This window comes from Andrena cerasifolii, chromosome 4 (genome assembly GCF_050908995.1).
Source record: "Andrena cerasifolii isolate SP2316 chromosome 4, iyAndCera1_principal, whole genome shotgun sequence".
NCBI classification, from domain to species: domain Eukaryota; kingdom Metazoa; phylum Arthropoda; class Insecta; order Hymenoptera; family Andrenidae; genus Andrena; species Andrena cerasifolii.
The window spans coordinates 7,496,564-7,513,520 of NC_135121.1; the positions used below are offsets into that span (position 1 = coordinate 7,496,564).

Here is a 16,957-nt window from a genome sequence, read left to right on the forward strand (position 1 = left end):
GATTGCTGCCCTGTAGCCTACCAATAGCGAAGTCTGTTTAATTTCTTTCTTTCTTTTTTTTTTAATTTCTGCATTTCCCGCGCAGTGTATTATGGAAGATTGCTTTATATAATAACACCGGACGCCCGGGCCTCGAAATTCGCAATCTCGCGGTCGCGGTTCGCCATTATACGAAGAATCGATTCGCGTGTTCGTAGAGGAGCTTTCGGCAACTCGGAGGACAGATATGGACGCGCAAATAATCACCGTCCACGCTATGCAAATTACGGTGGCAAGAACTGCGCGCTCCACCATTGGTTTCGCGGACACGCGACTGTTGGCTTAGAGATAGCTTCTTCCACGCGATACCAAGATCTGCGATTCGAAGACAGCGATTCATTTCCACGCGTTCGTCAGCGATAGTTGAACGAGTTGCACCGATTCCCCCGAAAATGAATTTTCCAATGCGACATCGCTCGCCGCGTGTTTTCACGGTCAAATTTCCTGGGACTGATTTGAAACGGTATTTCGCTCAATCCGGCGCCACTGAAAGTGTTAAGCGTCCCTCGTCACGATCAATCGCGATCCTTTTAGCCTCCACCAGCGAAGTCGCTCCGCTCGGCGGTTCTCTGATCAGGAACAAAGTGCAACAACACCGTGGCCTCCTCTACTTCCCTGCTGCCAAAGGTGCATTCTCCTCGCGTCCCCTAAAAGGAGGGACGCGCTAGTTGCAAGCCCCCGTTCGCCGGGAACCTCGTTCTCTACGCGCCTCCTTAGGAAACCGATAGAAGTGTTACTGCATCGCCTTAATACCTCCTATCGTCGCTCGACTTCCTGCTTCCTCGTGCGCCGCCGTTTTCTCAGTCCACAGTCCCCGAGCGAGCTCTGCGAGAATTCTTTCCAGGCGCTTTCCACTTTCAATTTTCACCGCGAAAATTCAAGTCGAACTCGGTCGGTGCATTTTTTTTTATTATTCAAAAATCGACAGGCCAGCTACTATCGAATATTGATGGTTATTCGCTCGATAAAGGGAGGCTTTGCACGGGATGCTGTACAACCGACAGTGGCAGGCACAGGGAGATGAGTCGCTGCGAAAAAGGCCGGTCGGAAATGCGCAGTAAAATATCGCGGGGCAGCTTTTAATTCTGAAAGTGACTTTTCGCGAAACGCGCGATGCAAGGCTTTCCACAGAGAAGCTGCAGAGAATTTTCATTCGTTTTCGATCGGAGCCACGCCCTGTTCGATTAATTCCAGGGAACATTCGCCAGGAGTGGAATTAATCGGTCTGCGATCCCCCACGCCCCTATTCGATTCTCACTTTCTGTCGATCCTCCCGTCCGCCGTTGCTCGTGTTTCACCTAACTCGTCGATTATACAAAGTCCATTGTATCATATTTGCAGCCGGCGGCGAGCTGCGGGCCGCGAGAGCCTTCGTATCGCGTCTCCGATTAAAAGAGACGGGACCCGCAGTCGCGAGTCGACCCCTCTCCGCGCCCTTCGAGCCTCGCCGCCGCGTCCAGCCGATTAACGAAATGTTTTTAACGAGTTCCGCCGGGACGTCCGCGAAACGGAATCACGTGTACTATAACGCGATTTCGCGGCGCGAGCAATTACGCGCGGCCGGCTCTGTTTCCTGGATTCCAGTTCTAGCCGCTTCCGCAGACGGTTGTGCAACTCGCGAGGACGCGACTCGGCCGTGTCAGAGGGCGAAGGAGAAATTGCATAGATCGGGTTCTTATCGATTGCCGCGCCTAATCGACTCCAGACCATGTGCGCATCGTCCGTTGCTCTCGTGCTCCTATCGCGTTTTTAAATGCGGATACTGCGCTTTAAATCGTCGAACGGGGCCGAGATCTGGAAACGATCGCTGCGGCAGTATCTCGCTTCGGGACCTCGTTTCCGTCGCGTTAGCTCTGTAGTGGGATGTTTGTTCCGAGGTTGCTGCGGAGCCTCTGGACTTGGGTGAACTGCCGGCTGGACTGGCGTCGGCGCGCTTCCCGCGCCGATTTCCTCTGGAAAACGTCGGAGGCATTGTTCGGGAGGCCTTGGGTGTTTACTTTGAGAGCTAACCAGGCAAGGAATTCGATTTCTACGCTCTGTAGCAAGCTTGCGGGAGGTCTACGTGGGCCGAGTTAGCCGGGAACACAGCAACCCTCAAAATGACGAGAAGTTAGTTAAACGCAGTACAGATCCCATAATTTTGGGGTGTTTAGTTTGCAGAAAATTTCTAGACCATAGAACGACTCTTGCGTTATATAATTACCGAAACTACCAAGTCATAGCTCCGTTTTTGGCTTAAGAAACAATTAATATAGAAAATTTTAAGTAATATTGACGCATTGTTGGACGGCAATTTTAGGGAAAATCTAATCCCGGCCATCGGCGATTTTTTCATAATTGAATATTGAAATGTGCAAACGCGAGTTAAGGGGGTATACCCGTTTGAACCCTCGGAAAATGTATACATTTTGTGGATTTTTTTACAAGTCAACGGTTTGATGCAGATTTCCCGTTTTTTAACTATGTTTACATAGTATTATGAACTACTTATAAAAAAAGTTTCAGTTAAAAAACTATTGTTTTTCGGAAGTTACGGATACATGTCCGAAAGTCTCTCGATTTTAGACGGCTAAACGGTGGCCCTAAAAACTCGCGCTACGTTCAACCAATTCACTTCCAATTTTGCATGCAGAATCATAATAAGATTCCGCATCGTCCAACGAAGGCTTTTTTTATTTCGATTCCCCGTTTATTATTTATAAAGGAAAAAGGTGGATTTTTCTCTTAGAAAAATTTAACTTTACCTTTGATCTCTCACCATTTCTTTATTTTTCAAAATTTTCAAAATCGCCTTCGTTGGACGATGCGGAATCTTATGATTCTCCATGCAAAATTTGAAGTAAATTGGTTGAACGTAGCGCGAGTTTTTAGGGCCACCGTTTAGCCGTCTAAAATCGAGAGACTTTCGGACATGTATCCGTAACTTCCGAAAAACAATAGTTTTTTAACTGAAACTTTTTTTATAAGTAGTTCATAATACTATGTAAACATAGTTAAAAAACGGGAAATCTGCATCAAACCGTTGACTTGTAAAAAAATCCACAAAATGTATACATTTTCCGAGGGTTCAAACGGGTATACCCCCTTAACCCGTAACTGGTATCCTGGGGTCGCTCGTGACCCCAAGCACCCAAAGTTCGATGTACAATTTTCAGTTGCCTAAGTTGGTAAACTGAATTTCTAATTAATTTTATAATAATAGTTTAACTTTCTACGCTTCTATTATTTTCTACATTACCTAAGATGAAAATATTCATAGTGGTTGCTCTAGTGTCGACTTTACAAATTTCTGTGTCCTTTTTTATTTGGGGTCTGCCACGACCCCAGTATACCAGTCACGTTTGCCAAAAACAGTATACCAGTTAAGGGTTAAGTCGTGACCGGTAGGGATGAATCGATACCGCCACGGCATTGGTACAAAAGTATCGAGTATATACTTGTATTTGCTTGTACCGTTTCATCCCTAATGACCGGTCGACAATATGTTAATTATACCACTCACTATTAAATAACCCATTAACACCTTAACGACACACTGAATTCCAGAAAACCGTTAAGAAATTGCAACCCCTTTTATGCCTCTATTTTACTATATACATGTTCATAAACTGGAATGAAACACTGTTATCCCCAAGGAAAGGCGTTCGCTTTAAAACGATTTTATTTATTCTATCGAACGTAATATCGCGGAGGGTGGGTCTTAAGGTATTAGACAACCTTGTAAAACAACAAGAAATAAAATATACCCAATAGAAATAAAGCTACTTTTCTTTAACAATTAATTAAACTCTTCAAACTAGATTTACTGAATTTCAGATCATTGAGGATAGCTTTCTGTCCAAGTTTACCTATTACACCTAAAGAAGCATTTTTTCAAAACCCCGCGGCAGTGAAAGTAAATGTCACTTTTTCTTTAATCCCGAAATGTCTCTGGCTCGAGCTCGATTACGTTTCGCGAAAGGCCCCCCGGGGTCCGAGGGTACGCGAGCCTCGAGCGTTTCGCGTTACGCTCAACCGACCCGTGTTGGGTTTAACCGAGACGTTGGCTTCGCGTATCTGGGTTCAGCCTAAATAGGTAATTCAACCTGTAGGTATAACCTGATCGGATGTCGCTCGACTGTACGCCAAACTGGAGTATTCGAAATTGCGGAAAGAAACCGGGGTGGGAGGGTACGCGACACCTTGTACTTAACTTGTTCACTTGGAGGGGAGGTATGATTCGCTGGTAATACGAGAGGGGTGAGTGTAATATTTGCCGCGGGTAAAGCGAGTTAATTTGCCTGCAAAACAGTGGAGAATCGTTCAGTCGATTCGACAATTAGTCGATATTAAAGCAGATACGGCCAACACCACCCTCGTTCGAGCTATTCGACGCGCTCGAGCTTCTGTACGATGTAATGGACACGATGAAGTTCCAACTACCAGTTCGATTTAAATACGAGGTTTATCAATTTCACGGTACGAATTTTATGGCGAATCTCACCGACAAGACCGATTTCCCGACAGATTCTGAGCGTTTGAAAAATATGTTTTGGAACTTTATAGGTTCTGCACTAGGGTTTATACAAAAATTGATTTTTGAAAAAAAAAACGATTTTCGAATTCCACTATTCCCAAAAAAAAACGGTTAAACTCGTTTTCGAATTTTCACAAAAATATAATTAAAATAGTAGATAAATAAATATTTGTACCTATTTTCGAAATTGTAAGTTTCCTTAATATTGTGGAATTACAAAAATATAACAAAATAAAATATACTCTATCTATACAAAACCAAATAAAAAAATATATAATATATCTAAAATCCGCACAAACCTACGTTTCTACAATTTTTGAGTTCGTTTAATATTTATGCATCTACAAAATATAACACAATAAAATAGACTGCATACAAAACCAAATGAAAAAAATCTAAAATAACTAAAATCCGTACACAATATAAATCTTTTAAAAAGTGGTTCCAAATTATAAATCTTTATTCCATTTAGTATTTTTTTCTGAAAATATGTACTCATGAAGATTAGTTTTACAGTAAACCTGCTACAATATGCTTGTATCCGAGGCCATTTCAAGTCAAAATGTTAACGTTTTTAATTAAATAATTAATTCATTTCTTCGTATCAATTCTAGTATATATAACCGGTTTTTTAAATTTAAAACCTGGTTTTTGAATTTTACAAATTTATAAATAAAAACCGGTTCTTAACCTCGCTTTTTAAAGCCCGACAAACTCTATTCTGCACTAAACCTATAAAAGAAGAAAATTATGAAAATGACAACTACGAAATGGCGATTTTCAAAACCGTGCGTTTTGAAAAAAGATGTGGTAGACACAGATGAAGTTTTTGTTTCTTTTCAACAAGAATAAGAGTTTTTATTAACTCCAAGTTAGGTTCAGGCCGAAACTACACATTTTGTGAACATGCTCGAATTTCATTTAAATCAATTGGAACCTCCATTTTTGAGTTACAACTGCAAAACGAAAGAAAATTTTTTAAAACAGGCCTTTACTGATCCACCTATGGCGTCATATATAATGCATATTTTTAACCAAACAAAAATATTTTTTTTTTTAAGTTTATGATGTTAATAAACTTTGTATCAAAGGATAAAGCTCCGATTAATCTCTTCGTAATTAATAGAAAAGGAAATGCTTCATTTTCGTTAAAAACAACTGTCTACCTAGCACCTTTAAGGAGATATCGCGAGTACGATAACGCAAGGTTAATAGGGCCTCGGTGACGTTTTCGCAAGAGCTGGTTCTAGTGTTTGCAAAAGGAGAAAGCGAAGAGCATTTATAAGCTGGAATAATTTCAGCGACGAGTATATTGTTACGCATTACCCAAGACGCATCCTCGATATTAATAGACCCGAAGACGTTACATTACCTCGAGCTTATCAAAAGACTCGAGCCACTCTGATTATTGTTCGAAACTACAGAAGAGCCGCGAGGCTTCGGAATCGCCTCGGGGCTCGAACAATAGGTCTGCCGATTCGAAAGGGGACAGTGGCTGGACTGGATTGGAGCATCGCGAAGATTCAGCGCCCATCGATGATGGTCGATCAATGGGACCGTTCCGTCGCGGCCCGCCGATTGCCGGCGAGACGTTTCGGAGCGGACGCGCTCCACGCTCCCGTCCCTCGAAGCAGAAGGCATTCCGATGCTCTAATCGCGGCGGATTGCGTGGTCAATCGATGGAAGCACGGTTTCATTGCCACTTTATCGTGTGCGGCTCTATAGTCGCGTAACTTCATCGCGGTCCTTGATCGTCGCGTTTCCTGATGAATCAGCGAAATTCTGACTTTCTGTTACACGCGCTGAAACGAATAACTATCGCGTTCGATTCGTTCTCTCTCTCTCTCTCTCCCTCTTTTCTCCGTCCCTCCGCGGCGGTTACGCCTTGCATCGCGTGACCGCCATCCCCGGGGGCCCATATATAGGGCCCGTTCGCTCGGCCGCCGACTTACAGCATCTGCAGCCGCTGGCGCGAGTGCATCGTCGGTCTTCGGAGGTCTCGTGTCCACGGCGAACCTTTGGGAACGTTTCCTTCCTCGCATCGAGTTCGCGCGAGTGCCAGGCATCGCCGATCGTAACCCTTGTGCCGTTCGGTAGGAAGATTACCGATATCCCGGCTACGATTGTCCCACGGTGTTCGTCCAGTGATTTCAAGGGGGGACAAAGGACTGCTCGGACCGCCGCGAGAAGAGGAGTCCCCCCTCCGGAAGGTGATCACGATCCGAAGTGACGATTCCCTCGAAGGGATCTACGGTTCACGACCGGCTCGAGTCTCCAGGGTGGTCCTGATCGAGTAATTGGGCGAGGGAGAAAGTACGAGAGAGGATCGTGACCCGGAGGAGGAACGAGTACCTATAAAAGGCACCCAGTACGGCCCGGTGGATCGGGAGATTTTATTCTGACGAGATAGCACAGGCCGTCGAAGCTCGGGGGATGCTCTGAATAGCAGGCTGTCGGGGTGTTGTCTCGGTGGTATCTGCGCTCTTGCCTCGTTGCCTCGACCTGGCACAGTTTCCGCGGCACGGTGATCGCGTGCGCGTTTTATCGCGGCAGCCGTTTCGCTGGTACCCGCTCGAAGCTCGGGCAACGGCGACGGGACGGTTCCTTTGCTGGCCGATATTAAACGGCTGAGGCGAGGGCCGGTAGAGTGCAACCGCGCTGGGAGCTTCTCTATTGGATCAGGCGGCGATTAAAGTAGAGGCTGGCCGAAAGGTGCACGGAGGCGCGGGGAACGCGGGGAACACGGATACTCGCGATTAGGCCCTGCACGCGCACCCACCCTTCGCGGCCCCGAAATCGCCAACCGCGGCGAGCATGCGGTTCGTCGGCTGCGCGACGCGCCTCTTGGACGCGTCCCAGAGCAGGTGCACGCTGATGCAACTCGCGTGCGTCTCGCTCGTGGCCGTATGCATCGGAGCTGACTTCTTGTACGGCCAACCTGACTTTCCAGGTATACACAAGTGCAGCGACTCGGAGTTCAAGTGCACGAACGGCAGGTGCATCCCTGCGAACTGGCACTGCGACGGCGACAGGGACTGTCCCGATGGCTCCGACGAGGACCCAGCGGTTTGCAGTAAGTCGATTTCAGTAGTCTTTTCTAAGCGGGATCGCGGGCCAACATTTGTCTTGTTGCGAGGGGCTCTGGGTCTCTTCTGACCCAGTCGAAGTCCCGTTTAGTTCACCCTGCTACGACCCCCGGGTCTCTTTTGACCCAAGTGTTTTCAGCTCCGAGGAGGTATACCTAATGTGTCTGTGGTCTTTTGATGTTGTGTTTTGTGGGTACATGAGTCGGTGGTCGTAGATGGGATGATTCTGTTGGTGGTTTTGAGTTACCGTAAACTGGGGGAACTTTGGCAGTTAATTAACATGTATTAACACTCCGATGACGAATGGTGGACAGTGAGACGAATGCAGGGTCATTTTGACACGTAGAAACATTTCTACTGTGCACGGGTTTCACGAAGGAATTGAATATAAAATGAATTAATTAATTGAAATTATAAATAGATATACATGTACAGTGGCGGGCGGAAGAAAGTTTACAACGTTTAAAATCGTATAACTTTTTTAGAATTGGTCCAAACGAGTTTTTTTTTTAAAAAGCTAGAAGGATTAGTTTGCTAAGTGACGTGTTTCGCTGGTCTGAAAAAATGCAATTGGTCGAAGTAGCAAAAAAGACAGTAAATGTTTTTTAAGTCAGCGATTTTTGATCTTATTCTGCGATCGTTTATAGCTCAGAGCAACGTTAACCGATTTTGATGAAATTTTAGGCATGTATACAACGTACTTCAATCTACTTTGAATTTTTATTACAGGCTCACAAAAATAAACTTTAAAAAACGACATTTACTATTTTTTTTTGCTATTCTGACCAACTGATTTTTTTCAAACCTACGAAACACGTCGCTTAGCAAACTAATCCTTCTAGCTTCTAAATAAAAACTCACGTCGTTTGGACCAATTCTAAAAAAAATTATGCGATCTTAAAAGTTGTAAACTTTCTTTCGTCCGCCACTGTATATAGTCGCACATAAATAAGTAATAAATAAATACATACAAAAAATTATTTACGTACATTTGACACATAAAATAGGTGTATCTCCTGTATGGTTTTTACAAATGCATTTGTAACTGTCATTGCCAACACAAATATAACATCGTAATTGACTTTATCAAAGTTGGATCAAAATGGCCCTGCATTTGTTGTACAAGGGTTAAAGAAGGTGAAGGATACAATATTTATGTATTTTGACACTTGTAGTACAATCACAAAGGATGCAATGTTATGATAGGATACTTAAAGCAAGTGTAAAAATGGTAATTTTTATATTATATAACAAAATGTCCCGAAGCATGCCAATGTTCACCCACTTGGCGGTAGCCACAATATAGTTTTAGTGGATTTTCTGGCGACGCAATTGATACTTGTTTGAGGCTTCTAGGTGTAATTCGTTACGCAGATGTTCGTGCATTCCACTTTTCAGTCTTAACTGATTACTATTTAATTACCCATAAAAGTGCGTAGATAAACTTTGCGCAGTCTCAAACTACTTAGCAATATTTCTGTTTAACGAAAGATATGAGGAAACAGTCGAAAGAGGACTTGATTCACGCCCGAAAGCTTCGAACGGTATTAAATGCAAGGGTCTCGTTATAACAAGGTGTTTCAGAATTATACACGTAGATTTATTCAATTAACTTAATCACTCCTCTCATAGTAGGGGAGAACCGGGGCTAGGTGACTAATTTTTAACATTTCTAATTTTTATAAATAGACCATTGGCATTTTGTTGACTTGTTGCACACCAAAAGTTTACAAATTTCATTAGGCTTAATTTTTAAAATTGTTTCAATTGAGTTTAGGTCGTAGTTTTTATTATATTCAGAGTAGTAAGACGAATAAGTCAACAAACCCTCGCTGTGGGGTTACAGTTCCATCAATATATAAGGTGAATGTCCCAATTTCTGCTCATTTAAGAGGTTACTCGTCGGAAAGAAGGTGTAAAAAATTTGTTTGTGAGGTTACATTGCTAAAATTTTGGTGAGTAGAAATTCGAACACGACGGTGATTCACTTGGCCCTAAACCTAATCACCTGTTGTCTACTTAAATTAATCAAAAATAGTACAAAATCTACATCCAGAGCACAATACGGTATCTGTTTTTGTTAATAAATAAGAACTTTTACTGCAAAAACTATTTTCTGCCCAATTATCGAATACCAATAGTGACCCTGTTCCTTACCACAACCAGCTAAAACACGGTCGAAAAATCATGTGTCTCTCATTTTAAAAGTTTTTCGTTGCTTATGCTGCACTTTGATTAGCCCCAAGCTCGTGCAACGCTCGCGCAAATGTTCAAATAATTTAGAATTATTTTGTTGCAACTACAGTACAAACGTGACGCTTATAATAATAAGAAAAATACGAAATGAGCAGAAATGGGGATATCGGCAGAAATTGGGACATTCACCTTACGAAAGTCGTATATATACGCAGCCAATTCCATCAATGTACTATACGAAAGGCGTACATACGTAAATATCCTACGCCAACAAATTTTTTAATTTTTTTTTCACTACTTCACACTGTCATTTTTGTTATTAAGTATCATGGTGTTAGATACTGTAATTATTTTCTACTTGTTTGTTACGTTCTATTTGGAAGGCCTGAGAGTTTGAAGGGAGGATACGGTGTAAAACTGGTAGGGGTGAGTGTGAAGGGATTTGTGTTGGGGGAAGTGGATTTGAGCAGCTAAACTTTTTGCCTCGACTGCATCTTGAGGATCAAAAAGTGCAATTTTTAGCGGTGTTCCTATGCTTAGTCAAGTAACCCCATCCGACATTGTCAACATGTTAAGGGTCGTACGTACAAAACCTCCACGCACTGGATAAAATAAAATACCCTAAATTATAGTCAATGTATCAAGCAATTAGTGGACAAAAATTCTTAAATTGTCGAAACAAAAATATTTACTTCCCGCCGACCCTTTTAGATTTTTCATTCTCACTGATAGACCACGCAAGTTTTTGTCACGGTGACACATTAAATGGCAAGCTGGTCATTCATATTCTTCAATATCGCGAATCGCAGCATAATTTATAACATAATACAAAGGGAATTAGTCAACAAGCCCCGGTCTTCCCTACCTATCTCAGGATCACTGAGAAATGATAGGAACAATCTTGAGCCGTAATTGTAAAACACTTTGTGCATACAAATTTCTGTATTAAAATTTCCTAAGTGCGTTTACTCAACATCTTCTTCCCCGTAAACGTTTAAGAACGATATCACGTAGAGTGCACCCGAAGCAAACAACCCGTTCACCCTCGAAGCCGTGCCATCTCTCGCGCGCTGAACCAGGTTTCAGCGGCCGACTGAATAAAAGCATACGTGTGCCAGCAGTGGCCATTTTATTCCCTACCCTAGAGCCAGTCATAAACACATTCGTAACGCAACGGAACGCGACACGCGCTCGCCGGTCGAGGAGAATGGAGCGACGTGCTCGTAAACGGTTCGTTTGTCACGTTTAACGACCGAATTATTCGCCGGAGTAAATCGAACGGGCGAACGGAAATTATTTCGTTTCGAGCCGCGGCGCGGCGCATGTTTTATTTAAATAAATATCGCCGGGGGTGAAACATTAATCGACGAGCTGCTCCCTCTCCGCGGGGATGGGCAGATATAAACCCCGCGCGGCGCGTCATCCTGATTAGTACGGTTGATATAATTCTTATCGCCGGTGTATACGCGGCGTTCGCGCCTATATTGTTACTTTCCAGGTAGCCGAATCGGCAACGCGAGATAGCGTGTATTTAATGATAACAAAACAACAACACGCGTCGCTCCGATTTCGCCGCCGTATCCAGTGGTGGGTATTAATATTCGGGAGCCGCGTTCGGTAATTAATATTCGATTATAACGGGCTGGTATGCAAATGCGGGGATGCGTGCGCCGGCCGCTGATTACTTTTGTGTGTTGCCGATTGTTCTGCACTTATCGTTGCTCGGTCGTGATTAATTATTCGTAATGCCGTGGTCGATTAGACTGCTCAAGCTCGTTTCTTCACGCGGCACGATCCGTAGTTATTATTGTACAGTGTGGCGACTGTAGACGGAAAGAAGTCTTTTCTGGCATTACGTGGCAAACGAATCGTTCTCTCGCGGAGATCGGTCGATGAAATAGCGCGGAGCCGTTCCTGGGAGGATGTCTTCCCTCCCTGCACGCGCGTCGGAGTTGCGTTAAGCCGGGTTCCCACGCGCGCGCGGGTTAAGGCGCAGTCAACTAGGCAAGGCGAGATAAAGTTCGATAATTACATTGTAATTTAATAATGTCCCCCGAAGTCTCTTAATTACACTCGTACGAAACGGGCGAATCCACTGCTAGGTCCTCCGCAGTAATAACTTCTAGCAAAACAGGCTAATCCTCCCGCAATCGTATTTAAATACCCGCAGCTTGTTTTTCAACGCTTAATGACCCGACGAACAAGGTAAAACACCACTTTGCTGCGCACTACGCTTCTTTGAAGTGCTTGAAACTGCGTAGTGCATATAACTACTCGAGTGTCAAAAAAAGGAGTAAAAGTACAAGTGGAGTCATATTTGAACCCCTCGGTAATATCTATTAAAATTTCAGCACCCCCGGTAGATTCCAGTAGAGACTCTTGTTAGTAAACTTTCGTTACCCGCGCCCTATTGTATCGCATAGTCACTCGCGCGTTGTACTTTTTACAAAATCGCGATTATATATTTTTTAAATTCGAACCTGCTCTTTGCTTTTTTAATTCCAAATTTTTTTAAAGTAAGAATACGACTTTGCTTTGAAAATAGTTCTATATTAAAAACTAAAAAGCGACGTGGTTGTCTTTAAAGAAGAAAAAAGACGGGGCAAAGTAAATGACTACTTTTATAAATAAGTATTGCTTTATTCACTTCCCTTGCTCTGGTAATATATTTCACGCAATACTTTCACTTTGGAATGTGTTTTGCCAATGAACTTTTACACCCGTATTGCACTTTCCACGAGACGGCTTTTTCCCTTCAACGCTATTTTCCTCTAAAAAAAAAAACTGGAGTAAAAGAGGCAGTAATTTGTTATAAGTTGCAAACGGCATAGCTACAGGTTATGTTATTTTATTTTATGTTATTTTATGTTTTCGTTATATTTACTTTATCTTTGTACTAATTTGCTCTATACTTTGTATCTAAAGGGTTTTCCCGTTAATTTAATAATAATAATAATTAGAAAAGGGTTCAGAACCGATCTGACGCTCTCGTTCAGCAAAAAAGAATTCACAACTGTTGTTAACTTACATCATCTTACATCACAACTTACATCATCGCGGGTAGCGAAAGATTAAAGTGTTTCCGAACCTCTCGAATCGTTCAAGTGCCCGAGCCGCTTTAGCGCGAGTGGGAGCGCGGCTTTACGCCCCTTGCGAATGCACCATGTCCTGTCGATTGCGAAATTTATGTCTGGCTCGCGCGGGAACGTGCAGGCCAACGAATTTCCTCGCGTCGACTTTGGGAAGAAGAATCGAGACGATCGCGATTGCAGGCGATTCTGGATCGACCCGTGTAACGCGACTCCCTGCCGGCGGAGGTATGTGAAAGTGCAACTTTTCGGACCGGTTTCGCGCAGGTGAGGCGGATTGATGCACGGACGAAAGCTACCGTTAGCTTCAAGACGCTTTGGGCCAATTCTGGTGGCCCTTCTCTCCCTCGAATCCGGGGAGGACCCCTCGAGTTACGCTGATCCTCTTGAAGATCCCTCGCGTCGGCTCTCTTCTGAAAAGAAAATCGGGTGGTAGGAGATCGAGTAACGATCTCATTCAAATTCCGCCGATTCCTGTGAATGGCAATTCGCAGATGCTCGGCGAGCACCTTGCATAAGATACGAGCAACTACTGGCGCAAGTTTAGTAGCCGGTGCAGCGGCCGGAATGATGTTCCCAACGTCCACGGCGATAATGTGATTAAAGGGTTACACCACTTTCGAGCGTAAAAAAGCAGCTGTCTCTAACATTTTTTTTTTTAGAAAATGATAAAGAAAATGAAAAATCTGTCGCGAAGCATTTATTGCGCAACTATTGAAGTACGTGGAAAAAAATTTGTTTCTTTCCTTCGAATAAAATAGTGCCCCTGGGAGCGGTCCACGTAAGCTTCTTTTTCGGGAGCGAGCGTTTTCTGTTGTGCGAGATAACTGCAAGGCAGTTGGGCCTGGAGCAATAAACCCAACATTTTCATTTTCTTCGTGATATTTACTAAAGAAATATGTAGGGACTTTTTAAAATATGTTTTTTTGTAAAAATGGTAAAGGTTTGAAAAAAGATGCCATTTTTTCACCGTAATCCTAATATAATAAATGCGAAAGTCTGTTTGGATGTTTGTTACTCAATCACGTCGCAACTACCCAACGGATCTTTCTGAAAATTTGTATATACGTACTTTAGGACCAGGAATAGCATATTGTAGAATATTTTTTATCCCGATTTTATCAACTGATCAGAACGAAACTTTGCGCAATTACTCTCTAGAACCCTGCGGAAAATATAGGCTACCGTGAAATCTGGGCTTCCCATCCCTTCCCCTTTATTTCACCTTCTCGACACTCCGTGACAATCGAAGCTTTACCCGGGCAACGCCGGGTACTTTAAGCTAGTTGAGTATAAAACTGTCCGTAGCAAGGTGACTTTTTAATATATCGCAAAACCGCTGCACATATCTTTAGATCGTTAAATTGAAAGGGTCCCCTCGAATTTTCAAGCGAGTGGAATGAATGTTGTAGAAGTTGAGCGGCACACCGATTGTGTAGGGGAGACCGAGGCAAAGTGGGACGAAAAATGTTTGAAGTCGAATAAAATTTTTCCCTTTCAATAATAATGTGTGAAAATAAATTTATAATATAATTTGAACGTTACTATTGATAAATGACGAATATCAATACTTAAAATAAACTTAAAGTATATTAAAATTCAACTTGAAAAGAAAATGCAAAATCGATTTTGCATTTTCTTTGGGGTAAAGTGAGCAGAAATAAAATACGTGTTTTAATGAAGGATATAATTATAAAATCAGCTTTATTAGAACTTTTAAACTATTTAAACTATTTTTTTTAAATATATTTCATTAATACAAGCTTAATGTTAATAATTTGTACTTTGTAACTTTGTACTTTGTGTTACTAACCTGAACTCATTTTCTTCTGAAAATTTGTTTTTAAAGGAACTTTGTTTACATGAACAGTCTGACATATTATAAATAAAACAAATACATACATAATTTTTAATAAAATACGTACTTATAATATCTAAATAAATTTTTCAACAAAAACATGTATTTTTCTATCTAAATTTTTTTTCAAATGGGCTTCAATAATTTTTGGCAGACAGGTTTCACATAAAAATAACGATGTTTTGATCAGATGCTTAACGCACTCTTCATGAGCCCATAAATTGCACTCCTGGCATTGAATCCTTTGCAGCTCAGTTTACCCCGGTCACTTTGCCCCGAATGTGTACTCAGTGGAAAATTAATTATTTAATAATGATAGGATTAATATTTTCTCAAACGCGTGTACATGTATGTTTATAAGCTTGTTATAAACACACAGAAAAAAAATGGAGTTAAAATAACACATTTAAGACTCATTTATCCAAAAAGCTAAATTGAAAAAAAAAACCAATTGGAAGTCTCTAAAACTTCATTTTTAATTTTTTAAATGAATTTCCATTTTTCGATACCTGAATGTGCATAATTATCATTGTCGTATTACATACATTTATTACGTCGCCAAAATTTGTAAATATATTCTACTGTTAAAGAATAAATTAAGGAAGCTCATTTTACCCCGGGGTTCACTTTGCCCCGGTCTCCCCTACTCATCACTCCGCGAAAAACGCGTTTAAAGGAAAGTTTGTTTATCCATTTCCAAAGTGGTGTAACCCCTAAATGGGCGAAGGTGAAGCCTGTAAAGATCGATCGAGATGTTAATTGATCAGCAATCCATGATCCCGCGAATGTCGCTTAGAAATCAGCCGTCTTATGCTTGAACTTAGCATTCTCCAACGAAATTCTACAACGATTTCGAAACTGGATTCAACGATCGCCGGATAGGCGACCAATCGAGCGCAGCCGAGGGGTATGATAATCTTTCGTCGACCTTACCGCTGCGTAAAAACTCGAGTGGCAGTTGCGTTCCGCATCCGTCCGCGCTAGTGAACGTGCGCAGCAGCTCCCTTGGATCTGCGAGCCAGTGCACATTCTAATCTCCAAGAATTACTTGTCCCGATAGAGTTATGCGGCGATTTCGACACGGGGGTCGACCAGTCGGTGATCTGTAATCAGGCAGCGCGAATAGAACCGTAATCACGAGCTTTCTGACCTGCACTTAAGCCGCGGCGCCCGATATTATCGGCTCGTAATTAAATGGTATTCCGCGTCGACAGTCGCGTATCGCTGCGTTTCGGCAGCGTGACCCAGATGCTAGGTAGTAAGCACGTACGTATACGAATCAATCTCGCCAACTCCTATGCGCTACACCCGCGGTTAATGGAATAGTTTAGCAATGACGTTCGATACGTTCGACGATCGAACTTAGGCGTAGTAGGTACGTGGATGCGCCGTGACTAGAGAATTCAATCCCGTGATCCCAGCTGTTTTTTTTTTAATTCTAAAACTCCTGGGATTTGATGTATCAAGTTGTAATTTATCCCGAGAATTTCGAGAATTTTTAAAGGCGTAAATTAGTTCGTGAGCAACTGGAAAATGTAAAAACGGAATTCAAAAAACAGCCGGGATCCCAGGATCCCGGGATTACGATCCGTGACACCGCCAGGCTGGCTCGAACGAGGTACACACGACCGATCATGTAGTTAACCCGGTGTCGCTTGCCGAAGTTATTTTCATTACCGTTCGAATGCCTTTGTGGGGTTTGTTTCTAATTCAGCGGGTGCCGTCGCTTTGTCGCTCGGCCGTTGAAGTGGCACGGGCTTTTAAATGCGCGCGATCGCGATCGGCTTTCCAGCGGCAGCGGGTGCCATTCGTTCCGATGCCTGCTCGTCCGCGACACAGCTGTGCTTAGGGGCACTTTTGGAAACATCCCGCCAGTGGAAGTGTCGCGTCGCATGTAGATCAGTCGCCCGTCGTGGGAACGAATGATTGCAGTGAATAGGATAAGGCGACGTCAATAGGTGGGATGATTCATTTCAGCGATGTTTTGCAGCGCGAGGTCTAGCCGGTGTCGAGGATAAGCAGCTGACTATTGAGCTATCGATTAACGCTGTTTTGCTCGATTCCGCCGCGCCGGTTTTCTGTAAACGCGACTGGCGACTGTGTAAAGAGCTAAACGTAACTTTTAGAATTAGATGTCGCGCGCTGAGAGGGAGGAGGATGGAACTGTCTTTTG

The 16,957-nt window shown here is 42.9% G+C and overlaps 1 protein-coding gene across 9 annotated transcripts in view; it reads left to right on the forward strand.

The window, feature by feature from the left end:
* Positions 1 to 16,957, forward strand: part of LOC143367709 (low-density lipoprotein receptor) — a 60,250-nt gene that overhangs the window by 26,136 nt on the left and 17,157 nt on the right. For 8 of the 9 annotated variants that reach the window (XM_076809811.1, XM_076809810.1, XM_076809812.1 and 5 more), the window contains one exon: positions 7,506 to 7,628. The exons of the other annotated variant lie outside the window; for it this stretch is intronic. In XM_076809811.1, the coding sequence (XP_076665926.1) occupies positions 7,506 to 7,628 (123 nt within the window). The remainder of the gene's footprint in view (positions 1 to 7,505; positions 7,629 to 16,957) is intronic. 9 annotated transcript variants of the gene reach the window in all.